General features: G+C 41.6%; 2 protein-coding genes across 15 annotated transcripts in view; one reads left to right on the top strand and one right to left on the bottom strand.

The window, feature by feature from the left end:
• COG6 (component of oligomeric golgi complex 6) overlaps positions 1–20,028 on the bottom strand; it is a 336,439-nt gene that overhangs the window by 74,954 nt on the left and 241,457 nt on the right. The window lies entirely within an intron of this gene.
• The window catches only part of LOC136792765 (uncharacterized), a 439,122-nt gene that overhangs the window by 413,335 nt on the left and 5,759 nt on the right, over positions 1–20,028 (top strand). For 9 of the 10 annotated variants that reach the window (XM_067016227.1, XM_067016226.1, XM_067016229.1 and 6 more), the window contains one exon: positions 4,920–5,881. The exons of the other annotated variant lie outside the window; for it this stretch is intronic. In XM_067016227.1, the coding sequence (XP_066872328.1) occupies positions 4,920–5,258 (339 nt within the window). In that variant the 3' untranslated portion in view covers positions 5,259–5,881. Of the gene's footprint in view, positions 1–4,919; positions 5,882–20,028 lie in introns of those variants that run through there. 10 annotated transcript variants of the gene reach the window in all.

Below are 20,028 nucleotides of genomic sequence, written 5' to 3'. Positions count from 1 at the left end.
CTATAGTTTGAAAGCACCATAAATACCTCTCTCCAATTTAATCCCCACAAACCTCTGAGCTCCACTCCATTCATGAAGAAACAGAAGTTACATGGCTTGTCATGTAACTAGTAAGTATGTCATGATACTAGTAAGTATCAAAATTCATTTTCTGTCCTAAATCTAGTGCTCCTACCATACTGTGCAACAGCAATCAAAGGCTGCAGTATCTTGGCAATTTACTGCCTCAGATTTAACTAAATTAAATAGACATACAACAGAGAATTGGCGTAAGCAAATGTGGGTTTTGGTTAAGTCATCTCTTTAAGGCTCTGTCTCTGGATCTGATATGGAACTCAAGGCACCCACGGCAGGCAGTCAGGAGGAGAAGATCAGGAGCAAACAAGAAACTACAAGCAAAAGCTGGGACCTCACAAGAACAGACTGTTCTTGTTGCCCTAACTTTGGTGATGTGGGTATGCTACAGCAGTCAACCCTTCATCACCGATTGTGTCATGTGCTTGGGTTTGTACTGAACTAAAGAGAGCGTTGCCCAGATACCAGCTTGGGGACAGCCCATTCACTGGAGCAGCCACACCTGCATAGTTCTGAAGCCCTTGGAATCAGTGCCTACATGGTGTTTTCCAAGAAATCAGGGAGTAAAAGTAGACCACCTACAGGGATGGGATAGGGAGGGTGGGACGGAGGGAGACGCAAGAGGGAAGAGATATGGGAACACATGTATATGTATAGCTGATTCACTTCGTTGTAAAGCAGAAACTAACACACCATTGTAAAGCAATTATACTCCAATAAAGATGTTTTTTAAAAAAAGAAAAAAAAAAGTAGAATATGTCAACACACTTATACCCCACCCTTCTTCTAATCTCTCGAACGTGTGAAACTGAAGAGGAATTCTCCTTCTCTAAAATTCCCAGCCAGTTCTGCGTATCATTTGGCCACTTGTCAGTCAGCCCTGGGAGGGAGTGCCTGCTAGTTCCACGGCTCTTCAGAGTGGCCTACGGTTCTTAGTAATGGGATTCCAGACAAAGAGCAGGACAAGAGCAAAACCCCATTTCACAGTATGCTTTATCTTGTGTAAATAGTACGACGATAACACTGTGAAGAACTGACGTGAAGGAAATGAGACATGAGAGAGGGATTTCAGGTAGCAATCCAGGTGAGAAATGAATGGAGTCTGAACTGAAGGAGTGGGTGGTCATGGGAATGGAGAGGAGGAGATAGATTTGTGAGATATTCATTGAGGTTGGGTGTTGGGTGAGTGACCATATGCTGTTGGCAAATACATGACATAGAGAGAGAAGAGCAGGAGTTGAGGACAAGCCTGGACAAAACTGGTGAGTTGTCCTGACCTTGCTGAGTTTGAGGTCTCTGGGGGTACTCATGCAGAGAAGCCCAGTGGGCAGTTAGAGGTATTATAACATGAGGCTCAAGAGAAGGGTCTGACTTGAGGCTGTGCTTGGAGGAATCTACAAAATTCAGTTAGTTATTGACACCACAGAAATATTTGGGGTTATCCAGGGACAGTGCATAATATGAGAAGGAAAGGGATCCAGTAGAGTCCCAAGAAGCACCTGCATTGAAGGGCTGGGTTGATTTGCCTGGGAGACTGAGGAGGGACCAGGAAGGTGGGAAGAAAAAGTTCTCCGAAGGATACTGAAAAGAGGATGCACCACTCTTTTCTTAAACCCTTTAGTAGAAACGTCACTAATCACCCTGCACTGTACCACTTACACTTCTTTCCCTTTGTCCTGTTCTCTTCATCTGCCCTGTAAAACCAACTCCTTCCTTGATGAGCAATTCCATAGGTCCTCAAAATGACTTAATCACTCTGTGGGGCTTCGACTGCCTCCCCAGAACGCAGGCTCCTTCACAAAGGCTTCTAAGATGAGAGGTAACTAATTGGAGCAATGTTGTTTCCATTTCTCAGGTGAGCTGCCAGCTTCGCCTGCAGATGGGCAAGGTGCCACGATTCTGCTCTGGTTCTCTGTCTCTCTTCCCCTCACGGTTTGAGGCTGCCCCCTCATAATGGGAGCTTGTGCGTTCTCTTCCTCAGCATCCCAAACATTCAGAGGTTCCCAAAGGCTGTGCTTTTAGTGTCGCTCAGTTTTGACCAAGCAATAGAATTGAGTGGACCTGGCCAATTCTTTGCATCGCCAGAAAACGTCTCAATGTTACTGGCAAATGAGGAAGACGGTCATCAGATATTACAGTGACACTTTGTCATGGGGTTCTTACTGCTCCTCTTTAGAGAGGATTATCACAAGGCCCTCATAAATCTTCAAATAGAAAGAGACTACCAGTGCCACCGATGGATTTCTATTTGGGGGGACAGAGAAACGAACAGAGAGCAGTATCCTGAGAATGACGAAGAGAAAAAAAATGTTTCTCAAGACGCCCCCCAAAGCAAATCAAAACATTTGGGAGCAAAGAATCCAATATGTAAAGTCTAGTTCACTTATAAAAGCAGCAGTTGAGCAAACCTCCTACTTCAATAGTTGGATCCTTTGCCGCCTTAAACCGAAACGAGTATTTCCCTTTCTGCATGCCCGCCTTCCCCAACTCCTTCCCAGAGCGTATGTCAAAACTCACATCTGCTTTTATTTTCCAGTTCTTTGGAAGTAGCTCGCCAATTTGCAACACCCACTCTCATGCCAGAATAACCATGCTATCATGTGGGTAGGCTCTTGTTTCCACGCCCTGTGTAGCTTTGCCAAAGTCATGGAGGAGGCCGGTGGGGAAGCCAGAAATAACACACCCAGCTTCAGACTTTCAGGGCTCTCCACCCGCTGCAGACACACTACTCTTTCTTCTTTCTCTACAAGTATTCCCTGGCTCTGGTGGGGATCAATTTTGCTCTTTCAAATGAAACACATAGTCTGTCCCTTAAAAATATCTTGCAAGGGCTTCCCTGGTGGCGCAGTGGTTGAGAGTCTACCTGCCGATGCAGGGGACACGGGTCCGTGCCCCGGTCCGGGAAGATCCCACGTGCTGCGGAGCGGCTGGGCCTGTGAGCCATGGCCGCTGGGCCTGCGCGTCCGGAGCCTGTGCTCCGCAACGGGAGAGGCCACAACAGTGAGAGGCCCCCGTACCGCAAAAAAAAAAAAGAAAAAAAATCTTGCAAATATGTGTCAATTGCACGTAATAAAAATTGCAAATACATGTCTCTGTGAGAATATTTAGGGGCTCTGTCTGAAAATTCCTAACAGTTCCCTCAGTGTAGGCACTTGTGCTACTTTCAGATATATCCGTGTAATTCAGGTATTGGGAAAAGTCACAACTTATGATGATAAAGACTTATAATGATAAAGGTTATGGAATGATTAAAACTTTTTCGGGCAGGAAAGTGTTTCTTATATGTAGGTTGAGTGCTTTGAAAAGTCAATCTTCAACACAGGCAATATGATCATAACTATAGTATAAGTGAAATAGAAAACATTTGCGAACTGCTGTGCGTCGCTGTAAAAGTGTCTTTGACTGGACAATAGTATTGGAACAATAGCAAATATGTACTGAGCACTTGCTGTGTGTACCATGCTCTGGATCTCTTAATTCTTAGAACAACTATGAGGTAGAACTATTATTACCCCATTTTAAGGATGACAAAACTGAGATTGAGTTACATTTAACAACTTGTACACAGCACCCAACTCATAACTCAGTAGTGGGGATAAAAGGTTAATCCAAATTAACTAAATTGGTAGAATCCGTCTTTTGAAGGTTTTTTTTTCCCCTATAAAGAATTTCCCCCTGCTAGAGGAAAATGTTCAATCCAAATTTTCCCCCATTCCCCCCTTTACCTGGAAGACTGCCAGGTATAAATCCAGGTGTTAAGAGTCAGAAAATCAAGTTTCTTTGTCCATAAAGCCTGAACTCACCCAGTCTTAGACCTGAACATTTAGAATTACTATTGCATACTTTAGCACAGATATTTCCTATTGATGACATTACCATAACATTTCAATAATTGTCATGAAACATGTTTCTAGAACACATTGGTTGACTTTCTAATCTTAATAAATAGGATACAACCAAAACACTTCAAAATTGACTGAAGATTTTGCATTGTCTCAAGTAAGCTTTCTGGTCATGGAACTGTTGAAACACATACTAGAAAATATTGAGCCCTGATTGTTTTCTTGCAATTTTTCTCTTTCTCCTGTAAATGTAGCTAAAAACAATCAAAACAAAAGGAATTTGCTATGATTTTACCCCAGATTTTTCAGCGGTACAATAACACATATCAACCATTGGGCTCATTTTCTTTCCTGCAGAGCCTTCTGGGTAGAAATGGCTTTAATCTGCCCCATCTCTAAGTGGAGCCCAGCTCAGTGGTCAGAGGCCCCACCTCTTGATTGGCGCAGCTTCCTCTGCCCATAGTTTGTGGAGCATCCTTGGGTTGCAGACTCCAGGAACCTCGTTCCTCTGTTCCCCTGCACCAGGCCCAGCAGCGTCCCCATGCGGCTCCGTGGTCCCCACAACTCCACCTTGCCTTCCACACTCAGTGCCAAACTGGGCACAGACTGTCTCTCAGGGATTCCTCACAACGAAAGCTAGACTATCACTTTTGACATGATTATACTGAAGATTCGGAGATAACGGAAGAAAAGTGCCCTGTAGATACTATGACCGATGTAAATAATATTATGTGGATTATAATGTAGATATTCACCACATGAGCCCTTAGCAAGGGGCTGCTTACTGGGCCACCTCCCTGTGTAGCCACCAGCTCACGCCGCATGACAGAGCCAATGTCCCTTCCCACCTCCGGAAGCATCTTCCACCACTGTGCTGGTCACATTTAATTCAGAGGAAGGAGCGAGCTGTCTCTTGACCCAGTCTAAGGCCAGCTTCCTCCTTTCCTTCCTAGGATCATCTTCTCCAGGATGACTGACTATATAAATATTCCTTCCCTTTAGGAAATAGCTCACCCTTTCCACAGGTGTGATCTACACCTAAGACTTCCAGAAAATGCTACAATAGCTCCTTGTCAGCAGATTTACCAGAGGCTGGGCTATTGCATTTGCAACAACACTGTGTGTGAGAGAAGGGTGACCCAGTCCGCGATGAACTGCACCAGCCTCTTCCCGGCTCCTTCCCAAGCTCTCCGCAAGCATGGAGAGATCGCCCAGTCCATGTCGTCTCTGTCACGGTTCTGCTTCTCCTGCAAACGAGCATCTTCATCTTCTGCAAATGAAGACACTGCCAGACTGCAAGCACCAGCCATAGAGCAGCGTGTGGTTAGAGCAACAAGCTAGCTCGTCTCCACCATTAACCCAAACCTAGAGACTTTTCTGTCTGTACAGGAGACGTCAGTCCGCTGAAAGATGCACACACACCTGCTGAGCAGCATGCATCGGCTCGTCAGCAATAAGCAAACTTCTCTTCTCCATCTGTTTGTATCCTCTTTAATTTCTTTCAACAGTGAGACTAGATAATTATAGAATTAAGTTTGGGCTTGGAGGTAGCAAAAATGTCAAAGAGCAAAGGAGCATAGTGACCGAGAAAACACAAGGAAGGTTGGGTGTGTCTGAGAAGTAACGTGGCCCATTCATGCCCTGGGTCATCCAGGGGTGGGTGTCACTGGCCTTGGTACACGTGCTGCAAGGATTCCACCTGACAGACTGGACAGAGAAGCCAGCCCATAGGGAAGCGGGGAGTGAGGGGCTCCCCCTGGTCCAGCTGACCACTCCACGCTTCCACCCAACTCTTGCTCAAGCAGCAAAAGGGGCTCAGTGGGGCACCCACTCTCATGCCTAGTTTCTGCCACTGTTCCTATAATAGAAAGCGATAGTGTCTATAGCCTGTTGTTTGCTTTACTGTAAAGAGAACTAATACTATTACCAACCCCAGATACTTGTCGTAAGAAATAAATGACACAAAATGCTTTTTATTACAAAATGCTATACAAATGTGAATTATAATTATTATCTTCTATAATAAGAAACTATGAGTTTATTCTAGTTCACTCTTTTAAGTCCTAAACTGCTGTGTCTATCAAAGTATTATGGAATTCTATTCTCTATCATGATTTCTTAGGCTGTTACTTATCTTCTCTCCATGTTCTTTCCCCTGAGTTTTGTAGGCATTCAAGATGGGAAACCTACTGACCTAACATCAGTGCTGTTGGCAGGAGATGCCTGTTTTCCCCCAAGTACACAGGCTTATGATACCTGCAGATCATCTCTAAAATGTCTTGATTCTATCATGACTTTGTTGTTTTTGAAACATTCCCCGAGACTGTTCCATATCCAGGACTCACATCTACAGTTGCTTTGAAACTGTATAGTTGATCAAAATAATTGGGAGAACAACTGAGAATAAGTATAATTTCTGAGTCAGCATGGTGTCCAAGTTAGCGTCCTGGCCTCTGATCTGATACTTAAACCGAACCTTTGCCTGTGAGAACTCACCCCACACAGTCGTTTCATTGTTATTGAACGCGATGAAAAGATGACCCTGAAAATTCAAACACTCTTCCCAGAGTTGTCTTTTTTGACCACCGCCTTCGTTTTCCAACTGAAACATTTGAGATTTGTGCCTTTCTCTTTAGGAAGCGTGAGAATTCCAAAAGGTCACTCTCTGAGGTTTTCTTCCATCTATGTTCACACTCTGTGAATCTTTGTAAAACGCTCTGTTGGGTCCTCTGAAGGGCACGTGAGACATGGTCTCTGTTCTTCAAGTTTCATCTAGTTCCTGGGATCCAGAAGACCCAGTAGAGGAAACCTTACAGGTGCTTCCATGGTGAGCCTGACTACAAACGTAACCTAAATTCAGTGGGACACTCAGTGTGGCTCTAGTGGAGGTAGCTACGCTGGGCTGCACTAGCAAATAAACCTCAAGATGTCAGAACAGAGGGTCACACCTCAGTTGGGTCACAGCCACAGCCTATTGGCTGGCTCTCCACTGTACAATAATTAGGGATGCAGCCTTCCCAGTCTTGGGATGCCACCATCTCACCACGTGGCTCCCAGGGTTGCTGTGGCCAGAGAAGAGAAGGCTGAATAAAGTTGGCACCCCAGTTCCCCAGTGCCTCATCATTCAAGGGACACAAGTCATTTATGGTCACATACCATGGGCCTGGACTAGCCACATGGTCTCACCTCATCACTAGTTGGCTGGAAATTGTAGGGAACAGCCTGGAGAGTGGAGACAGCACCACTGCTGTCACCAATGCTAGCTAATTCCTTTGTTTCCCATGGTTGGCACATGATCCTACTTCCACTTCACTGAGAAAAACCAAGTTATTATGACAATCACTTCCTCCTTTCTCATCCCTCCTTTTCCTTGACACCTCAACTCCAAGAGGCTGAAGCAGTGGCTCCCCTCATTTCTAAGGTTTTCTCAGTCACTATGCTCCTTTGCTCTTTGACATTTTTGCTACCTCCAAGCCCAAACTTAATTCTATAATTATCTAGCCTCACTGTTGAAAGAAATTAAAGAGGATACAAACAGATGGAGAGATATACCATGTTCTTGGATTGGAAGAATCAACATTGTGAAAATGACTCTACTACCCAAAGCAATCTACAGATTCAATGCAATCCCTATCAAACTACGAATGGCATTTTTCACAGAACTAGAACAAAAAATTTCACAATTTGTATGGAAACACAAAAGACCCCAAATAGCCAAAGCAATCTTGAGAAAGAAAAATGGAGCTGGAGGAATCTGGCTCCCTGACTTCAGACTACTACAAAGGTACAGTAATTAAGACAGTATGGTACTGGCACAAAAACAGAAATATAGATCAATGGAACAGGATAAAAAGCCCAGAGATAAACCCACACACATATGGTCACCTTGTTTTTGAGAGAGGAGACAAGAATATACAATGGAGAAAAGACAGCCTCTTCAATAAGAGGTGCTGGGAAAACTGGACAGCTACACATAAAAGAATGAAATTAGAACACTCCCTAACACCATACACAAAAATAGACTCAATATGGATTAAAGATCTAAATGTAAGGCCAGACACTATAAAACTCTTAGAAGAAAACATAAGCAGAACACTCTATGACATAAATCACAGCAAGATCCTTTTTGACCCATCTCCTAGAGAAATGGAAATAAAATCAAAAATAAACAAGTGGGACCTAATGAAACTTTAAAACTTTTGCACAACAAAGGAAACCATAAACGGATGAAAAGATAACCCTCAGAATGGGAGATGATATTTGCAAATGAAGCAACTGACAAAGGATTAATCTCCAAAATATACAAGCAGCTCATGCAGCTCAATATCAAATAAACAAAAAACCCAATCCAAACATGGGCAGAAGATCTAAGTAGACATTTCTCCAAAGAAGATATACAGATTGCCAACAAACACATGAAAGGATGCTCAACATCACTAATCATTAGAGAAATGCAAATCATAACGACAATGAGGTATCACCTCACACCAGTCAGAATGGCCATCATCAAAAAGTCTACAAACAATAAATGCTGGAGAGGGTGTGGAGAAAAGGGAACCTTCTTGCACTGTTGGTGGGAATGTAAATTGATATAGCCACTATGGAGAACAGTGTGGAGGTTCCTTAAAATACTAAAAATAGAACTACCATATGACCCAGCAATCCCACTACTGGGCATATACCCAGAGAAAACCATAATTCAAAAAGAGTCATGTACCACAATGTTCATTGCAGCACTATTTACAATAGCCAGGACATGGAAGCAACCTAAGTGTCCATCAACAGATGAATGGATAAAGAAGATGTGGCACATATATACAATGGAATATTACTCAGCCATAAAAAGAAATGAAATTGAGTTATTTGTAGTGAGGTGGATGGACCTAGAGTCTGTCATACAGAGTGAAGTAAGTCAGAAAGAGAAAAACAAATACCATATGCTAACACATATATATGGACTCTAATATACAAAAAATGGTTCTGAAGAACCTAGGGGCAGGACAGGAATAAAGACGCAGACATAGAGAATGGACTTGAGGACACGGGGAGGGGGAAGGGTAAGCTGGTACGAAGTGAGAGGGTGGCACTGACATATATACGCTACCAAATGTAAACTAGATAGCTAGTGGGAAGCTGCCGCATAGCACAGGGAGATCAGCTCGGTGCTCTGTGACCACCTAGAGGAGTGGGATAGGGAGGGTGGGAGGGAGACGCAAGAGGGAGGAGATTTGGGGATATATGTATACATATAGCTGATTCACTTTGTTATACAGCAGAAACTAACACACCATTGTAAAGCAATTATACTCCAATAAAGATGTTAAAAAAATAATTATCTAGTCTCACGCCAAATCTTCAAATACTCACAGCAGGTTATATCTCAAACTCAGGGGTGAAAGAACTAGAATTATCTTGATTTTTTTAATAATGATTTAATTTCTTGCAGAACCCCCATTCTGTCAAGTTAGTAGAAAACATAACTTCCTTCAGGTTGTCTTTTATCAAAATTAGGCTGAAGTTGCTTCTGATATTTGACCCATTATGGTGGATCCATTTTCTTTTAGGAGAAATGGCTTTCTTCTGAGATGTCCCTGCCCTGCGTGTGTGTCTGAAAGAGAAAGGGGTGGGCACAGGCTAGGGGCACAGGCTGGGGGCAGCAGCCAGGTCTTCCTCACCCTTTGTCCTTCTGTGCGTGTAATTCGGGCCATCATTTGTGATCTGAGTCAGACGCAGCCTCTCTTACAATGTTTCCTCTCATTCATCCCAAATGAAGTTCTTTACCCCTACTCTGAACCCCTACAGCACGCTTTCTGGGTCTCTATCACAGCATTTATCCCATTATATTGTGATTGGGGATATTATGTGTATGTCTTAGTTTTCTTCTGAAACTAAGCTCCTCCTTTCCAGCGAGAACCATATCTCACTCATCTCTATGTTCACCTCCAAAAATAGTTGCCTTGAAGGTAGGTGCTCCAGACTTAGAGAACAAACTTATGGTTACTGGTGGGGAGTGGTGCGGTGGAGGGATAGACTGGGAGTTTGGGATTGACATGTACACACGGCTATATGTAAAATAGATAAACAACAAGGACCTACTGTATAGCACAGGGAACTCTGCTCAATATTCTGTAATAACCTAAATGGGGAAAGAACTTGAAAAAGAATAAATACACGTATATGTATAACTGAATCACTTTGCTGTACACGTGAAACTAACATAACATTGTTAATCAATTGTACTCTGATATAAAATAAGGATTTTTAAAAAGTAGGTACTCCTTAAATGTTTACAAAAGAATATCTAAAATGTCAGTTTATTTAAAAAGCAAATGACTCTACTATCTGAGAGTTGCTTTATATTATTCTAGGGAAAAATATGAGAGGGGAGAGGGAAGAGCTGAAATAAGCTTAGTGAGTCTCCACTACTGGTAAAGCTGGGTAATGGACACATAAGGGTTTTTGTTTTGTTTTGTTTTTTGCGGTACGCGGGCCTCTCACTGTTATGGCCTCTCCGGCTGCGGAGCACAGGCTCCGGACGCGCAGGCTCAGCGGCCATGGCTCACGGGCCCAGCCGCTCGGCGGCATGTGGGATCTTCCCGGACCGGGGCACGAACCCGTGTCCCCTGCATCGGCAGGCGTACTCCCAATCACTGCGCCACCATGGAAGGGAAGCCCCACGTAGGGATTCTTATACTGTTTTATACACTTTTGTGTGTATGTCTGACTTTTTTTTTTTAATCAAATGCTTCATTTCGAAACACCTCAAATAAAATGTTTACTTTTAGAGATAGATTTCCCATTTGAAACAGCTGAGTAGAATAGTTCATTCCAATAGGTTAATTTTAGGATACTGAAAGAATGGAGCCCAAGGATGTATTTTGGCTCCCAGCCCATAGCTCTTTAAAAACTCGAAGTTATATACATTTTCATTCACAGAAAGCTTCTCAGGGTTATTTGTAAGTGAGCAAGAACTTGGTGACGCTGGGCTCTGTAATGCTGCTTTCCCCATTTGAAATGCTCTATTCCACTATTGCTATTTCTATATAAATGTGATTTGCTGACACCATTTCTGCAAATCTGCATGGAATATTACATTTCTATTTTGTTTTATAACTTGAGTCATAAGTGTAACCTTTTATTGTCTCACCTCCCTTTGCTTTTCAACACCTTCTTTGTATATGAAATCATTGTTTAAAATAAGCCTTTTATTTCAGAATAACTTTAGATCTACCAAAAAGTTGTGAAGACACTGCAGAAAGTCCCTCTATACCCTACACCCAGTTTCCCCTGTTATTAACATCTTACCTGATACCTTATTATTAACTAAAATCCATTTTTTATTCAGATTTCCTTAGTTTTACCCACAGTGCTTTTTTTCTGCTTCAAGATCCCATCTAGGATGCTACATTACATTTAGTCATCATGTATGAAATAGTTTTTAAGAGGACATTTTATGTTTCTCTAATCCAGGATAGCAACTCAGTGTTTTCCCAGAATATTCATCTTGCCTGGAAAATGTATAATCTCTTTGCTCCCTTTTAAAATATTTTATTGATTAAAAATTTGACTTTGCTTTGAGCAGTCCATTATGAATAGGAAATGGCACTTTGAAATTTCAGGATAGGGGAAAACAAGGTAAAAAGCCAGAAATCTCCTCTCTCCCTAGAAGGCTGTTTGAGTTGGTCAGTGTGTCAAGCTTTGAGCTCAGGGTTTTTCTAAGCCCCACATTATGGAAACACCCCAGAGTGAGACAAGGTCCCATTCGCCGATTTGCCTACCCTTCCTCATCAGGGTAAATTAGTTCAGAACCCCCTGAGAAGATTTGGCTAACAGTAAGGGGAGAAATTATAGCTCCTGGAATCTGGCGGATGGAGGCCTGGTGCCCAATAGCAGGAAATTATGTCACTGGTGCAAAGCAAGTGGCACAAAAAATACACTAGATGAGGAAGAGGAAGGAAGAAGAGAAGGCCCAGACTGGAGACCTCCCACCTTTGACCTTGGATATCCAACCACATCCATCACCTCCACTGGCCATGTTGGTGTCTGATTCAAGGCCAGGAAAGAGGTTACCACGATCACTGGAGAAGCGGTTACAGTGTATTTGCTGATAGACGAGGGCAATTAAAGGCAGGAAAAAGTTTGCAAGTCATTATATTAAAATTTTGCTCCTTTAAATTATCGTGCCCAGGACAAAGCTCCAGCCCAGGGCCTGGAGTTTCAGGCAGCCTCTGCTTGGTTTTCTCTGACATCACCTAAATGGAGAGCTGAGTGTGCAGGAAGCGACCGTTGCCAGCTTCCCATTGTTCAGCAGTGCCTGCTTGGCTCAGACCCAAGCCGAACATCACTGCCAAGGTCTCTGAGGTCCAGCCAACTGCAAAGTTCAGCCAACCACACTTTCTCCATCCTGATGTCACCACACCAACTCCATTGTTTCCACCTGTGCTGCTGTCCACCAAACACATCTACTGCTGTGATGGCCCTGGGAAAGCCCCCAGCTTAATATCAGAAGACCTGGGTTGCTAAAGCAGTTTGCAGCTAAACAATAACTCTTGCCTGGGAAATTACAAAAACTCTATTTTAGTGCATCAGAGAGATGCTGAAACAACCAGGACCAGGGGCCTCAAGATTCTGAAAAGAGGCCAAACTGTGGAAAATGAGAGTTCCCATCTGCCTGGGAACAGTTGCTGATTCTGGGTGAGGGAAAAGCAACTGAGCTTTCCCCAGGCAGAGGCCACCACAGAAAAAGAAAAACCAACAGAGACTGTGGCAGTCATATGGGGATGAAAAATCAAAATTAGAGTCCTGATAGACTAAGATCCTGGTGAAAAGAGTGGGTCAGAGAACTAGGCCTAGCACATGGATGGTTCTCCCTGCAAGATAGTTACCTGAATCTGGGAGCTTAAGAAGCTAAGCAAGACGCGTCTGAAAAGCATAATTCAAGGTTACTGGAGTCATGTTAAAAGAATTTAGTAGCCAACTTGTAGGCAGTTCTACCGGCCAAAGTTGAGATCATTTGAATGTTACAAAAGAGAGTAACCATAATGAATTGAAACATATTAAATATGTTAAAATCTACACATTCATTATTACACTAAAAAATAGAAACCACGGCAACATCATTGGTCACATTTGAAGAATGCTTGCAAACCAACTCATTATTCTGACAACTGGCAAAGTGAAAAATGCAAATATTTATATTGTCTTTCCTGCCCATGTCTTACCTAAGAGTAAGTATACTTGATGTGTGTAAGTTTTTATTTATAAAAGAATGACAACCAATAAATTAAAAAATGATAGAATTGGAATATTAGTATTTTGCAAACCCTCTTGAAATAATGAATCTCACAGCACTTTCCAGGGACTGTGTAAACCATTAGGTGAACTTTGTGAAAATGAATCAGGCCAATCATCCTCCAACCCACCAATCAATCTCAATGTCATTGAAAAGAGAAACAACCAGAGAATACTTGCCTCTTGGAGATGCAGTGGAAAGCCCACCACAGCATCTGTAAGCTATTCTTAGCCACACATCCAACCTGAATCTAAAAACCTCTGGGTCTAGCTTCCACTTTACAAAAAATAGAAGAGATAAAGAAAAAGGTTGGAAACATAGGGATGCAGGTAGCAAATCCAGAATGTAGGAAGCTCTACAGAACAAATCACCCAATTTCTTTAATAAGTATATTGCAATAGGAGAGAGAGAAGAACTGAGAGGGAGAGAACCTATAGATGTGATAGGAGATGTAGCAACCAAATGCATACAGCAAGAACTCTTGGGACAAGAAACACATCGGCATAGTTTCAAAGGTACTGATGATTGAGGACGTGTCATCTGCAAGCAAATCCCGTGGGAGGTCATTGCTACTGGAGGGTGAGTGGGAGACCTCAGAGAGGAAACCACACAAATAGAGAGTGTGAGTGGAGGCCCTAAATGCCAAGTCTTCCCTCTTTCCACTCATGCTCAAGGTTGACCTGGTTTAAGAAATGTACTGGTACATTTGGAGCATATATGGGGTGTATGGCTTAATGCATGTTACCCCATCTAGGGATCACCTCTCACCCTAATGGTGACCCCAGGTTAAGTTCTCATTATCACAGACTTTACACTCGGTGTCTTTATTCATTTCAAATATCATTATTTACCCATGTAAATAATGGGTAAATATGCCAGAAGCATTTTCACATACATCATTAATTTAATATTCACACTACCCTGACTTAGGTATTATCTCTTCTTTACAAATAAAAAAAAAACAGGCTCCAAGATATGACCAAGGTCACATAGAAAATAAGGCACAGAGCCTGAATTCAAGCTCCTGGCTACAGATTCTAAGTTCTTTCTCCTGAAAATCCTTGTAAGTGGGGAGAAATCAGCCTCTGTTGGGCTGGCTTGACTAATCCTTTCCTGGTGAATGATGACAAATGTCACACCCTCCTTTCTATCCCCAAATTATCTCCATCCTCAGGGCAGTCCTAGAAGACTTGGCACAAAGAGAAGATCTCTTGGAGGAAACCTTTTTTTCTCCTTCCCAGATCATTTTATTTTGGAGTTGAAGGCAAAGGAGAACTTTTTTTCTCCCCAATCATTTTGAGACATTCAGATTAAAATGACACCCTTGTCAAAGTATTCTTAATGCTGCTCTCAGAGCTGCACAAAGGCAGACAGATGATGGAGGGGGAAAGGGGGTGGAGAGGAGGTGTCCCTGAATTGATTAGCGATTGCTCGAAATGGATCCTGTGCAACTGAATGATCTTCGTTCCTTCCATTGTTTTCCATTCTGATGGAGCAGCATCTGACTGGTAGGTGGAGATTATTTTGTGTCTTTTTTTAATGTAGTTGCCAATCCTCCCCATTGCATCTTGTCATTTTCAGGCACAAGCCTCCTCTGAGGCCGTTACATGAAGCTTTGTAGGAATAAGGTTTTTTCAGCAGTGTGGAGCCCCAACTTGGGATCCAAGCTCGCTAAGGTGAGAACTAAGGTTTCAAAAAAGGAATCTGGGCAAAAACTACTTGTTGTTCATCCTAATAATGATTAAAGAAGACACTGAGAAAGGAGTTTAATAAAGATGCACTAAACTAGATTCCAGACAAGGTGTCCTGTGCCTGAGAATTCCAGCTGCGTTTTGGTGAAATTGAAGTTACAAGCCCATCTTCGTTGGAGGGTAGGTCTCTGATGTGGACTGAAATGGACAGATACTCCACATAAGCTCACTCCCTTTTTCATACTAGCTGCTAAGCTGTTATTTATTCTAAGAATTCCCCATCTCACATATTCTTCACAGGGAAGAAATTACGGCAAAATAACAAAGTGGTACTCTGAACTCAGCCAGGATTCGAGCCCCTCATTTCCATTGTTCAGTTTTTTCCTACCACATTGATGCTCAAGGTTACAGAATATATTATAAAAAGAATATTTTGTTTCCATCACTTATGACCACATCAGTCAATATACTTGTAAATGAGACAAACTTTGAAATAATATGAAAAAACAAAAAAGGGACTAAATTATTAATGTATTCGCTTATCCATAATCATAATAGCGGCAGTACATGCACAATGCCATTCTTGTTAATGAATTTTTTTTTTTTTAATGGCACAAAGCTCAAGAGACCCATTGCTTTCAGTCTTTTATGTCTTGTTGGTTATTGTTTTCTTTGTCTTCGCCATGAAAATGAGTATATGAGCCTGGATACAGAAGAAATTATGTATGTTCAGTAGAGAAGCCTTTCATGATTAGAATACCATTTTGTCAGGAATTAGATGAAGGGATAGAAACTCTGGCAAAGACCTATTTAATAACACGGAGGCAATATTTGCTCATTGACTGCCTGAGCGAGATCCCTTTAATCTCTTGTCATTGGTAAGTTATCTAAATCTTCTTAGGTAATCACCCATGTTCAGGTAAGTCCTTAACCATTCAAAGGTGTGATGGACATGAATGAGTAAGCATGGCACTCACATTTGCAGTTTCAATTTTAGACTCACTGTTCGGGCCAACTGACATTGGCAGCGCCCTCCTGTGATATTTGATTTAAGGAGTTTAGCTCTTATCTAAGTAACCATCATAAATGAAGACAATATTTGAAACAAAGTTCTTGTAATTCATCCTCAAACTTGTTGGTGATGCTAACTCAATTTAGAAACTGAACCAACAACAAGCAAGCTTACCTAGGGTCTTTTGGCATGCAGGATATCCATTCTTAGATTCTCGCTTGAGATCTTCCAAGTCTTTTGTTTGACAGAATATTTAACACTCTTATCTGATTGAACGTGTCTACTCAAACACTTTAGGAAGACTTGTTACTTTAGAAGAAATGAGTTAGCAGTTGGAATGATCTTGGAAAGGAAGACGGGGTACGAAGAGGAGATAAGTAGGAAAGGCATTTGCTCTATATCAGGTTGTAAATAGCCAGGCCATTTTAAACACTCCATAAATAGACCTGTCATCCAATCTCAATTAAAAATAAAAAAATCATCTCTTTTGCAGGGAAACCTAAATCAGGAAGTTCATACTATAGTAAGACACTGTACATGGGTAGAGTGCTGTCTTCATATCACATTTCTCAGCACAAATCCAGGAATGTCGCAGGTGCCTGGTGGCTCTTTGCTGTGTGTATTAACTAACAATTAATTAACATATGAACTAATTGTAGGATTTCAAATCAGATTCTCTAATTTTAAAAATGCATCATAAAAAAGTTAATATAACAAACACCCATGTATCCAACACACTGAATTTAAAATATACCAACATTTTATAATATTTGCCTCAATTCTTTTTTCATGAAATAAAACTCTGCAAAAAAAGTTTATGTTTTTTACATCCAACCACTGCACCACCAGGGAAGCCCCTACATCCTCCTTTTTAATTTCAATCCACTTCTCCCTTCCACAGAGGCAATACTAGATATTCATTTTCTAAGAAACAATATTGTTTGATATTTAAAGTCAAAGATAGAATAATTTTTGAAAGGAAAGAAAGAAGGGAGGGAGGGAGGAAAGAAGGAAGAGAGGAAGGAAGGAAGGAAGGAAGGAAGGAAGGAAGGAAGGAAGGAAGGAAGAAAGAAAGAAAGAAAGAAAAAGAAGGGAGGGAGGGAGGGAAGGAAGGAAGGGAGGGAGGAAAGATTACTGAAGATTTGCATTAGAATAGTGCAAATGTCAGGATACTTAATGCAAATGATTAGTTGGTAAATACAACATTCTTTTTATTTCATATAAGCCCAACAATCAGGCTGGGTATCATTGTTCTCAGACACATTCTATGAGTTCAGGAGTTCAAATCTATCCCCGGAGATGCAGCTCAGTCTGCTAATTTAATGCTTCTTATATTTCAGGTTGATACCCTCTGCTACCCCAGTAAGTTCTATATTCTCAAAGGCTCAGACAAATAATTCTCTATTAAATCTTGTGCCCATTTTAAAGATAGAAGTGTACAAGGAAAACTGAGCAAAGGAAAAACCAGGATTAACCAAGCAAAGGGAACCTGACTACCCAGGGGGTTGGTGTATAATTCATGGTTGAATAACAGCAGCTCTTCAACATCTGTCCTTCAATTTCTTTGTTCTTTTTGTTTTGTTTTGTTTTGTTTTTGAGCCCTAAATGACATATAACTTTAGGAAAGTTTAAGGGTCCACATGCTGATTTGATACATGTGTATATTGCAGTATGATTACCAACACAAAGTTAGCTAACACCTCCACCGCATCACATAATGATCATTTCATTTTGTGGTGAGACTATTTAGGATCCAGTCTCTCAGCAACTTTAAAGTATAGACTACAGTATTGTTGTCTGTAATAACAGTGATGGGCATTAGATCTCCAGAACTTATTTCTCTTCTAACTGCAAGTTCGTATCCTATGACCAACATCCCTATTCCCCACTCCTACCCCCCACCCCCCAGCCCCTGGCAACCACCATTCTACTGTCTGTTTCTACGAGTTTGGCTTTTTTCGACTCCACATATAAGTGATATACAGTATTTGTTTTCCTCAGTCTGACTTATCTCATTGGCATAATGCCCTCCAGGTCCATCCATGTTGTCACAAATGGTGGGTTTTCCTTCTTTCTCATGACTGAATAGTATTGACAGACACGTAGGTTGTTTCTATACCTTGGTTATTGTGAATAATGCTACAGTAAACATGGCAGTGCATATATCTTTTCAATATCTTGTTTTCATTTCCTTTGGATATATACCCAGAAGTGGAATTGCTGGATCATATGGTAGTTCTATTTTTAATTTTTTGAGGAACCTCCATGCTGTTTTCCATAGTGGCTGTACCAACAGTGTACAGTCCCACCAACAGTGCACCAGGGTTCCCTTTTCTCCACACACTTGCCAACATTTATTATCTCTTGTCTTCTTGATAATAGCTATTCTAACATTAGCGTGAAGTGATATCTCATTGTGGTTTGGATTTGCATTTTCCTGAAGATTAGTGATGTCAAGTATCTTTTCATGGGCCTGTTGGCCATTGGAAGTCTTCTCTGAAGAAATGTCTATTTAGTTTCTCTGCCCATTTTTTAATTGGGTAGTTGGTTTTTCATGGAGTTGCAGGAGTTCTTTATATACTTTGGACATTAATGCTTTATCAGATATATGACCTGCAAATATTTTCTCCCATTCTGCAGGTTGCTTTTTCGTTTTGTTGATTGTTTCTTTTGTGGTACAGAGCTTTTTAAGTTTGATATAGTGCCACTTGTTGATTTTTGCTTTTATTGCTTGTGCTTTTAGTGTCATATCCAAAAAAATCATTACCCAGACCAATGTCAAGGAGACTGGTTCTCTCAAGGAGCCTCGCTCTTTTTGAAGAGTCTGGTGGAATACTTCAAAGGAAGTGAAAACTACTTAGTTAATGCAAATGCCATTCACTGGGAGAAAACATCTGTTCCTGCATTGCTTCAAAAACAGATACAAACATTTCCTACAGAAAAGAAGTTTTACTGATCTTTTTCAAGTTCATGAGTATGAGCTTTAGAGGGGAAAGAACTTTAGGGCTCTGGTGTAATGCCTGCTCTGTTGCAGTTCTTCTATAGAAAAGTGGAACCTGACATAGAATAACCGGAAATCCACTTGTTTCTATTTCTCTTGGCATTTTTAGTTTTTGTGTTAAGATACTAAAGGAAATTGTTCTCTCAATTATTCTAAAACTTTTTCCTGAACTATGAAAGGTTGGGGAGACAGTGGTGAGCAAAATGTATATGGTTTCTACCCTTGTGGAGCTTCTAATCCATAGAGGAAGATAAAATCAATCAAATAAGTAGAGAGGGAATCCAAGTTAGATGGATGGGGAATCAGAGAAATCCTCCTTGAGGAAATGATGTTGGAGCTGAGGGATGATGGATGTGTAGGATTGGCCAAGTAGTTAGGTTGTGCTGGGGGGAGGGTGGACCACTCCGGGCTAGGGAACAGTGAGGGAGAAAAGACCTTGATCTCTTGGAAGAAGATCTCTAGGGGGTACTAGGCAAGGGAAAGCATGGCAAGCAATCACGTTGGACAGACAAGCAGTGTCCAGGTAATACTGAATTTTGTAGGCACTGTTAAGGATTTCAGGTTTCATTCTAAGTGCAATGGGAAGTCATTAAAGGCTTTTGAGAAGGGGAGTGATAAGATATAACTTATGTTTATAATCACTCTGGCAGCTATGTGTGAAATGTATCAGGGAATGTAAAGAGTAGATGTAAGGGTACCTACTTAGGCTATTGCACTAATCAGACAAGACGTGATAGTGACTTGGACAAAAATGTCACTGAAGACAGAGAAGAGAAGAATGTGAGGTGTATCTAGAAGGAAAAAAGTGACAAATCTAATACTTGGTGGGATTGGATGCAGGGATGATGGGGAAGAAGAGTCAAGATGCCTCTCAAGGCATAATATCTCTGAGACACATTTTTGAGACAAGGAACCTGGTAGACTCACCACTTCCAGAGAGAACACATCACTGGCACAAAAGCACAGAAGCCGTCTTGGCCAACAAGTTCCCCAGCTGGGCTTGCAGACAACTGGAGTTGAGCCTCCCTTAGATCCTTCCATCTTTTCAGCTAAAACTTCTAATAACCTTTTCCAAGCTCAAGGAAACCGTGAGTCAGGGCAGGTGATTTAAGGAG

Source organism: Kogia breviceps, chromosome 16 (genome assembly GCF_026419965.1).
Source record: "Kogia breviceps isolate mKogBre1 chromosome 16, mKogBre1 haplotype 1, whole genome shotgun sequence".
NCBI classification, from domain to species: Eukaryota; Metazoa; Chordata; class Mammalia; order Artiodactyla; family Physeteridae; genus Kogia; species Kogia breviceps.
The sequence above is the reverse complement of the archived record's forward strand: the minus strand, read 5'-3'. Positions and strand labels throughout refer to the sequence as shown.